The 13,555-nt window shown below is 45.5% G+C and overlaps 1 protein-coding gene across 2 annotated transcripts; it reads left to right on the forward strand.

Annotated features, from left to right (window-relative positions):
* The first annotated feature begins 1,512 nt into the window (after nt 1-1,512).
* On the forward strand, nt 1,513-10,941 carry LOC121921407 (small cell adhesion glycoprotein). Of its 2 annotated transcripts, XM_042449455.1 has the most exons (3): nt 1,513-1,531; nt 9,019-9,096; nt 10,024-10,941. In XM_042449455.1, the coding sequence occupies exons 2-3, from the start codon at nt 9,021-9,023 to the stop codon at nt 10,197-10,199; spliced, it is 252 nt and encodes an 83-aa protein (XP_042305389.1). In that variant the 5' UTR covers nt 1,513-1,531; nt 9,019-9,020; the 3' UTR covers nt 10,200-10,941. The 2 variants fall into 2 exon arrangements, with proteins under 2 accessions (XP_042305389.1, XP_042305387.1); XM_042449453.1 differs by lacking the exon at nt 1,513-1,531 and having other exon boundaries at nt 8,985-9,096.
* The last annotated feature ends 2,614 nt before the right edge of the window (nt 10,942-13,555 follow it).

Consider the following 13,555-nt stretch of genomic DNA (forward strand, 5'->3'; position numbering starts at 1 on the left):
GGAAAGATCTGATTGGTTAATTTATCTCTCCCCTATGTTCTGAAAAGATTCTGGAAGTTTGTACAACGGAGAAAGAGGTGATGGATGCCATGGCAGCTGTTTTCGCAACACCACCAACCAAACCACCAGTAGGTGAGCAGGGGATGGCTTTTATTACAAAGAACAACCTTGTAATTGAATTGGATCACTGAAGAAGCATGTAAGGGTTTGGTTCAGATGCCCCATAATGGTGGAATGAGAGAAACTGGAAGCAGAATAATGTGAAAAAGGCATCCTGTTTTGTGAACACGTTCCTCTATCCCGACCCTACCTTCCTACCAGAGAACAGATCATATTTAGGAGAAATGTTTCCAGTGTGTTTCACTTGAGACCCCACATGGCAGGCAAGTGAGTGTCACTAGGGTGTGTGTGTGGTGTTCAAACCACAACATCAGAGGGGTGACATGGAAGCAGCAGACAGGCATCCCGAGGCTCTTCAACCCAGAAAAAAAGGGGGAATCTTCTTGGTAGTAACTGCTCTCCACCCCCTTTCTGGGGGGGTGAGGAATGGGAGTGGAAGGCATGGACCTTTCGGTCTACCCCCCACAGCCCTCTATTCTGTTTGGCTTCTTTCCGCTGGTTGTATCTGGAGGGACATTTTCTGTTTTTTTCCTCCTTGCCTTGAGGGAGGAGATCTTTGGTAAGAAAAATCTTGTCCAGGGGGGTATCACATCTTTTTCTGTCGTGCCGAGGTGGAAGGATGGGTGGCAGAAACAGGGGTCCCATGGGTGGAGATCCCCTCCCTATTCGCACCCCACCCAAGAGGTTCAGCGGGTGTACACCAGAATTACCATTACTGGATGACACTAACTGCTAGTGACAAACCACTGCAGGGCAGTACCTCAGCCTGACAGGCGGTACACGCTATCCGGAAATGTCAAATAGAATCTGTTTTGCCACTGCCAATGGAACTAGCATGGAAGCTGAGAATTAAGGTCTGTGACCCGTGCTGCAATATGAGCTGAGAGTTACAGTTGGCCCCCCTTATCCGGAGTTCTTTATCATAGATTCAACATCCGTTGCTTGAAAAGATCCCCCCCCAAAAAAAAAATCCAAAAAGCAAACCTTGATTTTGCCATTTTATATAAGGGCACCATTTTACTATACTGTTGTGTAATTGGAATTTGAGCATCCGTGGGTTTTGATATCCACAGGGAGGTCCTGCAACAAAATGTAAATGTAAATGATAGCCTTTAGGCTGAAGGGGGTGGTGTATAAATACCATATTATTCATATATTATTATTATTATTATTATTTTATTATTAGTATGATATTACCAGCAGATACCAAGGACCCACTGTACAGTTATATCCAGGCTGCTTCTCGGAGCTCTTTCTTTCTTCTGCTCTTGGTTTCCCACAAGATAATGAGGAGAAACCTGGCCTTACTACACATGCAGTAGAATGAGATGATAGGAGCCTCAATTACTACAATGCACCTTGCCCACAGATATGAGATGTTTTTGTACAAGAGAGAGAATCCTCCTTTGTTGTAGGTTCCCTGTAAATAAAACAAAATACATAAGACAATAACAAATTTTCTAGTTCAGACTACCCCACTGTCAAGCCTGGCACCAGCATTCTTGGGGGGCTGTATTGCTCCCACAACGGATCTTCAAACCCACCATTTTAAGTTTTGTATGTTCCTAGTGTAGTGCCATTCCTACATATGTGGGGATTTATTGCCACCTTGATAACTCCACAACCATATAGCCATGGATCTCCTCAAACAGGAACTTCATCAGCCAGCTATGCATGTTTTCTACTTTTACTCAGGAAAGCATCTGGAATTTCCCCCATTCTTGTAGTCTGTAGAGATAGAATCCATGCTGCCACATTTTAGAGGACTCTACATCCTCATTTCTGTTGCATGTCTGGTGTGCATGCAGTCAGCCCTCGGTCCATGGATTCGGTATTTACAGAGTCAACATCCATGGCTTGAATACACACACACACAACACACACTATTTCCATACTCAGAGGTGGTTTTGCCGTTCCTTTCTGAGGCGTATCTTACACAGCGCTTATAGTATTTAATATTACCGTTGACTATTATATTGACTACTTTTGTCATTGTTATATTTTCTCTTCTTTGATTATCGCTTACTAAATCCTTTCCTCCCAGGCTCCATGCATCTCTCCTAACCTGATCCCTACTCGACCTCTCCTATCTCCAGCTTCCATTCCTCTGTTCACTTGGAATTGTCGCTAGTGTTCTCCGAAAGCACATGCTGTCCATGATTTTCTCTCAGATATATAACCTCTCGCTCTTACTGAAACCTGGCTCCCGGCCCATGAATGCTACCGCCTCCGCTGCCCTTTCTTTGGTCTGGCGTCTCACATTCACTCACACAAGCCGCCCTGGAGGTCGAGGAGGAGGGTCGGTATTACTATTGTCCAATTCCTGCCAGTTTCAAGTTCTTTCTCTTTCCCCCCCAGTATTGTTTCTCTTCATTCGAGTCCTCACTGTATTCGACTCTTTTTCCTTTACAGCTCCGGGTTGCTGTCATCCTATCGCCCTCCTGTTCTGCTACCCATCCTATCTCAGATCTGACTTGAATCTTGGCTGACATTTTTCATCTGATACAGTCCCTTCTCTACTCCTAGGTGACTTTAAATTTCACCTTGACAATCCCAACAATCCTTCTTCATCTCGCCTTGAGATCCCTGTTGCTTCTTTGGCCTTCAGCCTCATTCTAAACTCCTCAACCCATTTCCTCTGGTCACTGTCTCGACCTAATTCTTGCTGCTAAGTGTGTCATTTCCGACTACCTGGCATCTGATTTTCATTGTCTGACCATAATTTAATTTCTTTTACTCTTACTTATATCCACCTCCTCGTCGTACTGCTCCAGCGCCATTTCCGCCCACTTCAGTCTGTTAACTCTGTACCACTCAGTCAGACTTTGAATTCATCTCTCTCTTCTCTGTTCTGGGGACTCTGCTGATTCAGCTATGTCTTTATTTATTCCACTCTTTCTTCAACTCTTGCACAGCTTTGCTCCTGTATCTGTACGTGTGTCTTCCCCTATGACTAGCCTCAGCCCTGGCTCACTCCCACTATCAGTTACCTCCGGTCCTGCTCTCGAGCAGCCGAACGTCTGTGGAAAAAGTCTAGGGAACCGGCCGATTTCATTCATTAAAATCATCCTTTTATCTTTTTCACGCGCTCTGTCTATGGCAAAACAGAACTATTTTAAATTGCTGTCTGCGCTAATGAGAGGCGTCCACAGCGTTTGTCTCCTGCTTCAATACACCTACTCAAACCTTCCTCTCCCCCTGTCTTCTCACTTTTCCCCCACTGACCTTCGCCAACTACTTTATCACAAAAGTCACTACTATCGATCGAACTAGTCCTCCCGACTTGCCCCTACCACTAACCCCTGGTACCTTCTACTAATAACTCTCTGGTTTCCCCGTTTCTTTCTGGATAGGTTGCCATAAGTCAGGAGCTCCAAACCGGGACAAATGTAGGCACAAATGTAGGGCAACATTTTCAATGTAGGACACATTTTTATAAAAATGGAGGACGTGCAAAACTGAGGATTTTAAAAAAAATGTTATATAAATGCATGTTTTTTAAGCATGATCAAAATGGAGGACATTTTGGCATTATTCCTAGACAGATGCAGAAAGTATTTGCCCTTGGGTTTCAATTGTACTTCTCAGAAGTGTGTACTTGGGCAAGGGAGCTGTGGTTTTTCTTCACTGCGCATGAGTTGTAAAAAATCACAGCAAGTTACATTGTCGTGCCTTAGAGGCTTGTTGATATCACATATCACCACCACATCTCATCATCATCACTTAAATTGTCCAAAAAGGCAGACTTTAGCATTCAAAGTGCCATAAAACACAGAAATGCACTTCCATATATTTAATAATAAAAATAATATAGGGAAAAAATAAACAAACAAGTGCGTGTGTATATATTTCATAATAAAATGTAATGTAATAAAATAAAACAAGCAATAATAAAAATTAATGAATAAAATAAACAAGCAATAATAAAAATTAAAGAAATAAAAAAAATAAAGCAATAATAAAAATTATAAAAAAATAAATAAAGTATTTTATATTTTTAAAAATAATTTAAAAACCCCAAAAAACCACCAAGGCAGACCTAATGGCCACTGACTCAGCTTTTCCCTCCTCCTCCGGCCCAATTCTGCCCTGGCCTTCAGGCACCCTTCTCTGGCTCCTTCCTCCTCCTCGCCCCAATTCTGCCCTGGCCCTTCAAGGCATCCTTCCTCTGGCTCCTTCCTCCCTCCTCTCCCTCCCTGCCCAATTCTGTCCCTGGCCCCTTCAAGGCACCTTCCTCTCCTCCTCCTCTCCTCCTCCTCCTCCTCGGCCCGAATTCTGCCCTGGCCCCTTCAAGGCACCCTTCCTCTGGCTCCTTCCTCCTCCTCCTCCTCCTCCTCCTCCTCCTCCTCCTCGGCCCCATTCTGCCCTGGCCCCTTCAAGGCACACCTCCTGGCTCCTTCCTCCTCCCTGCCCCAATTCTGTCTGCCCTGGCCCCTCAAGGCACCCTTCCTCTGGCTCATTCCTCCTCCTCCTCCTCCTCTCTCCTCCTCTCTCCTCTGCCCCAGTTCTGCTCTGGCCCCTTCAAGCACCCTTCCTCTGGTTCCTTCCTCCTCTCCTCCTCCTCTCCTCTGCCCCAATTCTGCCCTGGCCTCTTCAAGGCCCCCTTCCTCCGGCTCCTTCCTCTTCCTCCCCTCCTTCTCCTCCCCTCCTCCATCAACAGAAGAAGGGAAAACAAGGCAGGTGCGCGCACACGGAGGGAAGCAAGGCAGGCGCCACGCATGAGGGAAGCAGGGCATGCGCGGCGCGCTGCCGCTGGCCCCTGCTGAGGCTGGGCGGCACGCGCCGAGAGCCTGTCCTCTTGGCCAGCTGGCCAATGGCTGGGCTGCCAAAGCATAGGGACAAGCTCCTGTTTGGAGCCCGTGTGCGCACGCGCGGGTGGGCAATCCCTGACGCGGCGGCGCTTCTGCCGCCGAGGAGGAGGAAGGCAGAGCCGGCGGAGGAGGTGGGTTGGCGCTGCCACACGAAGAGCAAGAGAGAGCTGGGTTGGCGCAGCAGCCAGCCATTAGCAGCAGCGGCTATGGAAGAGCGACCCCGAACGGGAACAAGGCGTGGGGGGCCCCCAAACCGGACATGACTGTGAGGCCACTCCAAAAGCGTGATTGTCACGGGGGCCGCTGGGTATGCATCCCTACTCTGGATGAACTCTCTAAAGCTGCTAATTCTTCCAACCTACACTGTTCCTTGATCCTATTCCCTCCCGTCTCCTAATCTCTATGAGCCCCTTCTCTTCTGCCCTCGCTCCTCTATATCTTTAATCTCTCTCTCTCTTTGGGTTCCTCCCTTCTGACTTGAAACATGCTCTTGTTTCCCCAATTCTGAAGAAACCCTCTCTCGAACCCTCTTCTTTGTCTAGCTATCGTCCAATTTCTCTTCTTCCTTTTCTTCTAAGGTCCTAGAACGGGTCGTTTATTCTCGCTGTATTAAGTTTCTTGAAAGCCAACTCCATCCTAGTACCCCTCCAATCTGCTTACTGCACATGGCACTCTACAGAGACAGCCCTCACCAAGATCTCAAATGATCTCTGTGGGCCAAGGCAATCGGCCTCTACTCTATTCTCATTCTTCTAGATTGTCTGCAGCCTTTGACACTGTTGATCACTGTCTCTGGTCGATTTACTTTCTGACCTTGGGTTCGTCGACTCTGCTCTCGACTGGTTTAAATCTTACTTGTCATAAGATCTTTTGCAGTGGTCACGGGTGGTCAGACTTCATCCTCTGTTCCGCTATCTGTTGGAGTTCCCCAGGGCTCTGTCTGGGTCCCCTCTGTTCTCTCTAAACACACTGTCTCTAGGTAAACTCATCAGTTTTTTGGTTTCTCCTATCTTCTGTACGCCGACGACACTCACTATCTCTCCACCCCTGACCTTTTGACGGGGACTTAACAGCAAGTTTCTCTTTGGTCTGCTGCCATCTCTCATTGGATGCGGCTTTGGCGCTTGAAGCTCAACATGTCAAGACTAGCTTCGTCTTTCCCCTAAACCCACCCTTCATTATTCCTTTTCTGTTTCTGTCGACGACACTCTATTCAACCGGTTCATCAGCCGCAGTCTTGGCTTCATTTTTACTCTTCTCTGTCATTTATTCCCATACTCCAGGCCACCGCCAAGACCTGTAGATTCTTTCTCCACACAACATGCCAAGATCCGTCCATTCTTCTCATCTTACTGCCAAGACTCTGGTTCATGCTTAGTGGTTTCGCGACTAGATTATTGTCACCTCCATCTAACAGGGCTTCCCCTTTCACACTCCATCCTTTAATCTCTGTCCAGTATTCGACTGTCCGTATTGTCACATCCGCCGCCGCTTTGACCAGTTTCTCCTCTTTTATCTCCCTTCATTGGCTCCCCCTTCCCCTTCCGCATCCGGTACAAGCTTTTGTTACTGACTTTCAAAGCCCTCCTGGGTTGGCCCTCCTTACTTATCTGACCTTCTTTCCTCCTTACATTCCAACTCGCACCCTCCCGTGTGGTAGTCAGGGTCTCCTGTCACAGTGTAGGACACCACTGCCTCCTCCGAATTCGTCCCTTCTCGCTTGCTGCCCCTTACCTGGACCCATTCCCCCCATGCACCCTCATCACTTCTCTACCCGTTTCAAAACTGAATTAAAGACTATATGTTTAGAGAAGCATTCCCGAGGTGAGCCCCTCTCTGACCCAGGAAGCCTCCTTTTAAGCATTCATTAAGAAGCCAGCCCTTCCTCAGTCACATTGCCTTGGTCCAGTCTCAGAGGTGGAGAAGAACTGCTGGACCTGTTCCTATTCCCACCAACCACTTCCTTCTCCTTTTGTGTCGTGTCTTTTAGATTGTAAGCCTGAGGGCAGGGAACCGTTCTGACTAAAAAAATTATGTACAGCACTGTGTAAACTTACAGCGCTTTATAAATAAAGGTTAATATAAATATAATAATATAGATAATAATAAGAATAATATCCCTTGGTGTCTTCTTTGTCTGTGTTCTCCCAGTTAAGTACTAACCATGGCTGACTATGCTTAGTTTCCAAGCTCAGACAGGATCTAGTGTCCTTACGGGATTTAGGCTACCGTTTCATGTACTGGCCAAGCTAAAGAGAGGCAAAGTGAGAAGGAGGAGAGGTTATGCCTAAGGATAATCCCAACCACTATACTCTTTTTTCCTTCTCTGGCTAGTGGCTACCCAATCTGCCACTAGTAAATGTTGGACAGTATGCCACTGAGTAGCTGAGATCTCAACACTTTAAAGGCACCCAAAGGTTCTGTCCTTTCTTGTTTCGCTATGTAGCTGATGATATGATGCCAGGCACAGGAAACATACATCTTTTGTAATAGTAAAAATATTGTTTCTCATGCTGTTCCTTCTCTTCACTAGTTAACAGTTGAGCTGTTGTGATGACATAGAATGTTCACAGTCATTTTGACACCTCAGGGGCAACAGGATATTGGCAAGAAGTGTCAGTTCTGTGAGGAAAGATGAGTCTGTTTACAGGACATAAACTTCACCACAGGGCTTAGGAAGAACATGAGCTGTGCACTCTTGACAGAAAGCAGATAGGGAAGCAGGAATGATGGGCAAGCTGGAAAGCTGATTTGAAAGAGAGCTGCAGGTGAGGGAGGAGCAAAAGGGACCAAGATCTAATCTGCACTGCAGAAATGATGCAGTTTGATACCACTTTAATGGCTCAGTGAATTGAATCTTGGGATTTGTAGTTTGTTGTGGCACCAGAGCTCTCTGGCAGAAAAGGCTATATAGCTCGCAAAACTACAAATCCCAGAATCCCATAGCATTGAGCTACAGCAGTTAAAGCGGTGTCAAACTGCACTATTTCTGCAGTCCAGATTAGAACTGGGAAACCAGTTTGGAGTAGAATTTCACACAGGGATTTTGGCTAAACAGATAAATCTTTAGGTTTCTAGCATGCATATGGATCGTTCTGATAGGGTGAGCAGGGCACAGATGAATGCTTGTTGCTCTTCAGTCAGATATTGCTGCACCAATGGACTTTTCATTAAGAAAAGAAAAGTAAGAGAAGTAAGTGGGTGAGGTGGGTAGGTGCCCAGGTTCCAGGGAGCAGACCCAAGTCTGGAGGAAACAGGTCTTTGCCAAAGTACTGAAAAAAACCCAGCTAGTCCTAAGATTCTTAAGTGCATAATATATCCCTTGATGTCAGATATACTTGTGAAGTGTTTGGCCCAAAAGGGATAGTGTCTGAATGCTGGCACATTTTGGAAATCTTTAGAAATGAGTTGCTGGCAGAACATTTGCTCCTGCTGGCAACTCAGCTGTTGTTCATAATGAGATATTCACTGAGCGAGCCTGATTACCTAAGCCTTGCGAATGCTGTGGAACGATACTGCTAGACCTGTTTCCACCCTTTATAACCTGAGCCAAATGTTGTAGTCTTTAATTGAACAGCTCTTCCATCAGCTTCAGTGGCCCTTTTGACTCTACCAATAGTTTGGCCTCAAGTACCACTTTCTTCATCAACACTATTTGGCTGTAATTGCTTTAATGACGGTGACAGCCTCTCCTTGGTGATCGGTCTGTTTATTTGTTTGTGTTGTTGCAATTGCTTCAGACTCCCCAAACTTGATTTTAAGAGTTGAAGCATATTATTTTTCACAGTGTGCAACATGCTGAGGAAAGCAAGGGCCATTCCTTGGAGAACTCTGTTATATCAATTTAATCCAACCCTTCCTCCAAGCTGCTCAACGTGGTCCCCCACCCCACCATTACCGTCATAGCAACTCTAAGGAGGAGGGGTAAAATGATCTGCTCAAGACCCCTGTACACAGTTTGTCCAGTGGCTGGGCATGGATGAAAACCAGTGCTCTATTTGTTTGTATTTGTTTGTATAACATTGTACATCCCTGGCTTCAGATATTCCTGACTCTCCACTCTTTCTTTTTCTCATCCATAAACAAGAGATGTCGACCAGCCCCTTCATGAAGAAGATGAATGTGCCAACTTCACAAGAGGACGTCAATGTAGCTGTCATAGGAGGTATCAATGGCAATATCCTTGCAGTTGTAAAGAGATGATACAGTTCAACCCAGCCACAGTGCAACTGTAGAAAGCCCACAGTGCAGAACTCAGGGAACAGAGCAGTTGATGCAATCTTAGCATTCTTAGCATAATTAGAGCCCTTGAGAGAAACTTCCAGGTCAGAGATGTGTAGAACATTTAGTCCTCCAGACCTTGTGGGACTACAATTCCCATTAGCAGGGCATTCCACAACTGAATTACCAGCATGTTATAGACCATGTTCCCCAGTGCAGTTAATCTAAACATCAGCGGTGGGGATGCTTTAGCTTTACAACCTGAAAAACAGTTAAGTACTGTGATGCAGAATTGTCAACAGTACTATCTCAGCATATCTTGTACAATGCTATTATGGAAACCATACATGTGCACACATACACTCACACACACAACCTCCCCACCTCAGTTTATCTATTCATTAGTCACATTTTTACTCCTGAGTATGTACCCTCAGGTCACCTGTCAATTTAAGACAAACCCATAAATTTCATACTAACCAGAGCTGACCCTGCTTAGTTTCCATATGCTATGATTCCTCCATCAAAGAGAGCAAGTAGAGCCATACCTGCTTACATGCAGAATCCTTGCAGTTATTAGGTTATTCTCTTGGCCATGACTCTAGCCACAACTAACATTAACTAGGATGAGCCAATAGATTTCAAACTCTAATTAAAAGGCCAGTGATTTTGGATAAGCAGCTAGCTACTGCCACTGAAGACATAATACTACATCATGTTGGAAAGCAAGTGTGGGCGATTTGTGCAGCAGAGAGAAAGGAGAATATGTGTGCATGCTGGTTGTTCAGAAATATGTAAACATGACTATGGAACTGGCATGTCTCCTAGCCTGTGTATACTGATGTTTCATTTTTCCATTTCCTTTCTAAAGCGGTTATCGCTGTGGTTTTCATCACTCTCCTTTCGGTCGTTGTGCTGATTGTCATTTACCTGTACAAGAACAAAGGCAGCTACCACACCTATGAGCGGCCTGAAGCAGATCCAGAGGGTTCTGTCCAGATGGAAGACCTCCCTGGTAAAGGGGAAAAGGAAGAGTATTTTATATAGAAGATCCCAGGCCGCCAGCACATTTTGGACAACCCAGTCTTAAGTAAACAACAACTTAAAGTATGCTTGACACTTTTAATCAAGAAAGTGATGTTATTTATTTTATTGTACATCACATCCTATCCTGAGCTTAACTGGGCAGTGGAATGGAAGTTATAAATTGTGATGGCCTCTATGGACTGTGGAGGAGTTGGCCTCTGGAATATTCAAAGATTAGATTAAAATGCAATACCACACATGACAGTGAATGGGAACATGTGGGCTTCCAGTATTGTTGGACTACTGCTCCCATCATCCCTCACCATTTGGCTATGCTGAAAAGGATTGTTATAAATCATAGTCCAACACATATGGAAGGCCACATACTCCCTATGTCTGATCTACAGTCTTCCCCCCTTCATCAGCCTGTTTATTTGGGGTTAGAGTTGGCAAATAATCAGAATACTGACCACTTCCTCCCTGTTCCTGCTGTAGGATAACTGTAATAGGGCTGTGAAAATACATATCTAAATGACAATTTATTTCCAACACCTGTAACAACAAAGTAAAACCTATATTTTCCCAGAATGTATGGCATATTAACAGCCTTCTCCAAAGCTTTATGTTCGGCAGTATTAAACATTCACACATGTACATGAGACTTAAATATACTTTTAGTGTCATTTGAACCTATCTTGTTAGTGTGTTCCATCTGTTGGATTCTGTAATCTCTGGACTGGAATAAACACTGTTTCTTGTTTTAGTTGGTACCATCTTTTTATTAATGTTTTCCCTACTTTTATTATGGCTGTTTTCCACATGCTACTGCAGCATGTCTCAGGACCTTATCACACATGGGGGGGGGGGGGGGGTTTGCAGCTCAGATCCGGTCACTTCTGTTCTAGCAATGCAAAGCGTGATGTTTTTTCACACCAGATCCAGAGTCACTCCTCTCTAGCAATGCGGATTGAGGTTAAAACGTCATGTTTTTCCACACCTGGATGCTATTCTGTCATCCTTCCGAAGTGAGAGGCAAGCGAAGTCAGTTCGATTCCAAGCCAGTCACGTGATGCGAGTGAGTGAACATTGTATTACCACACCAGAGCATACTTTGAGGGTTCAACGATTCCAATTGGCACCCTTGGGCATGCTCAGTGGGGCTCTGGACACTGTCCTCCTTCCCTGCCCCCTCATCCTTCATTGAAGTGGAGGCAGGGGATGATGGGATCAGTGGCAGGTTGGAGAAGAACAGATCGGGGTCTAGGAGCAGTCAGGGGATGATGGGATAGGTTGATGGGGGTCCCTGGGGCCAGGATCGGGAAGCAGGAGCAGTCAGGGGATGATGAGTTAGCTCGCTGGGGGTCCCTGGGGCCAGGATCGGGATGCAGGAGCAGTCAGAGGATGATGGGATAAGTTGCTGGGGCTCCCTGGGGCTAGGATTGGGATGCAGGAGCAGTCAGGGGATGATGGGATAGGTTGCTGGGGTCCCTAGGGCCAGGATCGGGATGCAGGAGCAGTCAGGGGATGATGAGATTGGTGGGAGGCTGAAGGAGAGGAGCAGATCAGGGTCAAGAAGGCAGGGGATGATGGGATTGGTGGCAGGCTGAAGGAGGGGAGCAGATCGGGGTCTAGGAGGATGCAGGGGATGATGGGATCGGCTGGTTGGCAGAGAGGAGGAGATGGCATGAAGGAGGAGGAGGGGAATGACGGAGCAGGATGCAGGGGCCAAGGGGGTGGCATCAGAGTGCTTTTCCACACCAGAACAAATCGCAGTGCAATCGAAGGTAGCCTGGAAGCAAATTCTCTGAAATCACTTTTTTCCCGTTTTTACCAAAATGAGGGGTGACTTCAGAAACACCGCTGAAGCAATTTGCAAGCAGCTCCCATAGAAATCAATGGCGTCTGATAACACAGTCCCTTTATGACATGAAACCGCATCATTGGAAGTGCAATCACTTTGGAAGTGAGCTGGAACTGAGCCACACCACCACCAAAAAGCTCCGTGTGATATACTCCTCAGTTTGTGTGCTGCTAATCCTTGCCTCTGTGACACAAAATCCATTATATGATGTTCAGGTAGTTTCCAACACCTGTCTTAACTCCTGCTTCAAATGTTGATAGGCACCAAAACCTGTAGTGTATGAAGATAAACTGAAATGTCCCTTTACTTTTATTCCCACCTTCTGAAACATACATACAAAGCTCTCTCTGATACATTATGGGCTTTGCTTTTCTTAGAAATCTGTATGCATAGCTTTAAGATGCAATGGTGTGTTACAGCTGTTGAAACAGCATCCTCCTTGTTCAAGAACTTTTCTCTGGGCTAATATGCAACTAACACCCCATGCACTTGGCTTAACGGGGAGCATTTCTCCATTCCTGCTTCATATAACTGACTGGTAAGGAAATATAACTCGTATAACTCACTGGTAAGGAAATGCACAAAATCCTGAACTGCTTATTACTTTTAGCTTTCCACTTCTGCATTGGTATGTTCTTAAGTTTTGTTTGAAACTCAATTGTTATCTTTTACAGGAAAGCATGTATTTATATCATTTTATAGAGTGAATGTTGACATGTTATTAAAAGAAGAGAAGCATTTAACATAGGATGGCCATTTTGGACAAAATGCCCATGCTTCACATAGCAACTACCAGAGATTTCATTATGAACCTAAGCTGTTGTAACATGGAAGTGGAATGAAAGCAGTATGCACTTTCAAGTACAGTAGTGCCTCGGGTTACGAAATTAATTCGTTCCGTGGCACCGTTCGTAACCCGAAAAGCCTTCGTAAGCCGAATTGCCATAGGCGCTAATGGGGAAAAGCCGCGATTCCGTGCGAAAAAGCCGAAAAAAGCACCAAAAGTTTTTTCGTAACCCGAAAAAACATTCGTAACCCGAAACAATAATTCCCTATGGGATTTTTTCGTATCCCGAAAATTTCGTAACCTGGGTATTTCGTATCCCGAGGTACCACTGTAACATGTTCAAGACTACAAGGAGCCAAGCAGGGTGGCCTATTGAATGTGTCATGAGAGCACTTGTGGGTGTTTCTTTTCTTTTTTTTTAAAAAGGTTGTTCTTGTGTGCCTTCAAGTAATTTCCAACTCACAGCTACCGTAAGGTGACTCTATCATGGGGTTTTCTTGGCAACATTAGTCCAGAGGTTTACCATTGCCTTCCACTGAGGCTGAGAGTGTGTGACTAGCCCAAAGTCACCCAGTGGGTGAGTAGGAATTTGAGCCCTAGTCTCCATCCAGTCCAGTACACCATGCTGGTCTCTGAAAATTAATGGCTGGCACAATCAATAGCTAGGAACAGGTTTTCATAGGGATTGCTCTGTGTTGGAACGCTTAATAGTTCTCAACCTCACCTCAA

This window comes from Sceloporus undulatus, chromosome 2, assembly GCF_019175285.1.
Source record: "Sceloporus undulatus isolate JIND9_A2432 ecotype Alabama chromosome 2, SceUnd_v1.1, whole genome shotgun sequence".
Lineage (NCBI taxonomy): Eukaryota > Metazoa > Chordata > Lepidosauria > Squamata > Phrynosomatidae > Sceloporus > Sceloporus undulatus.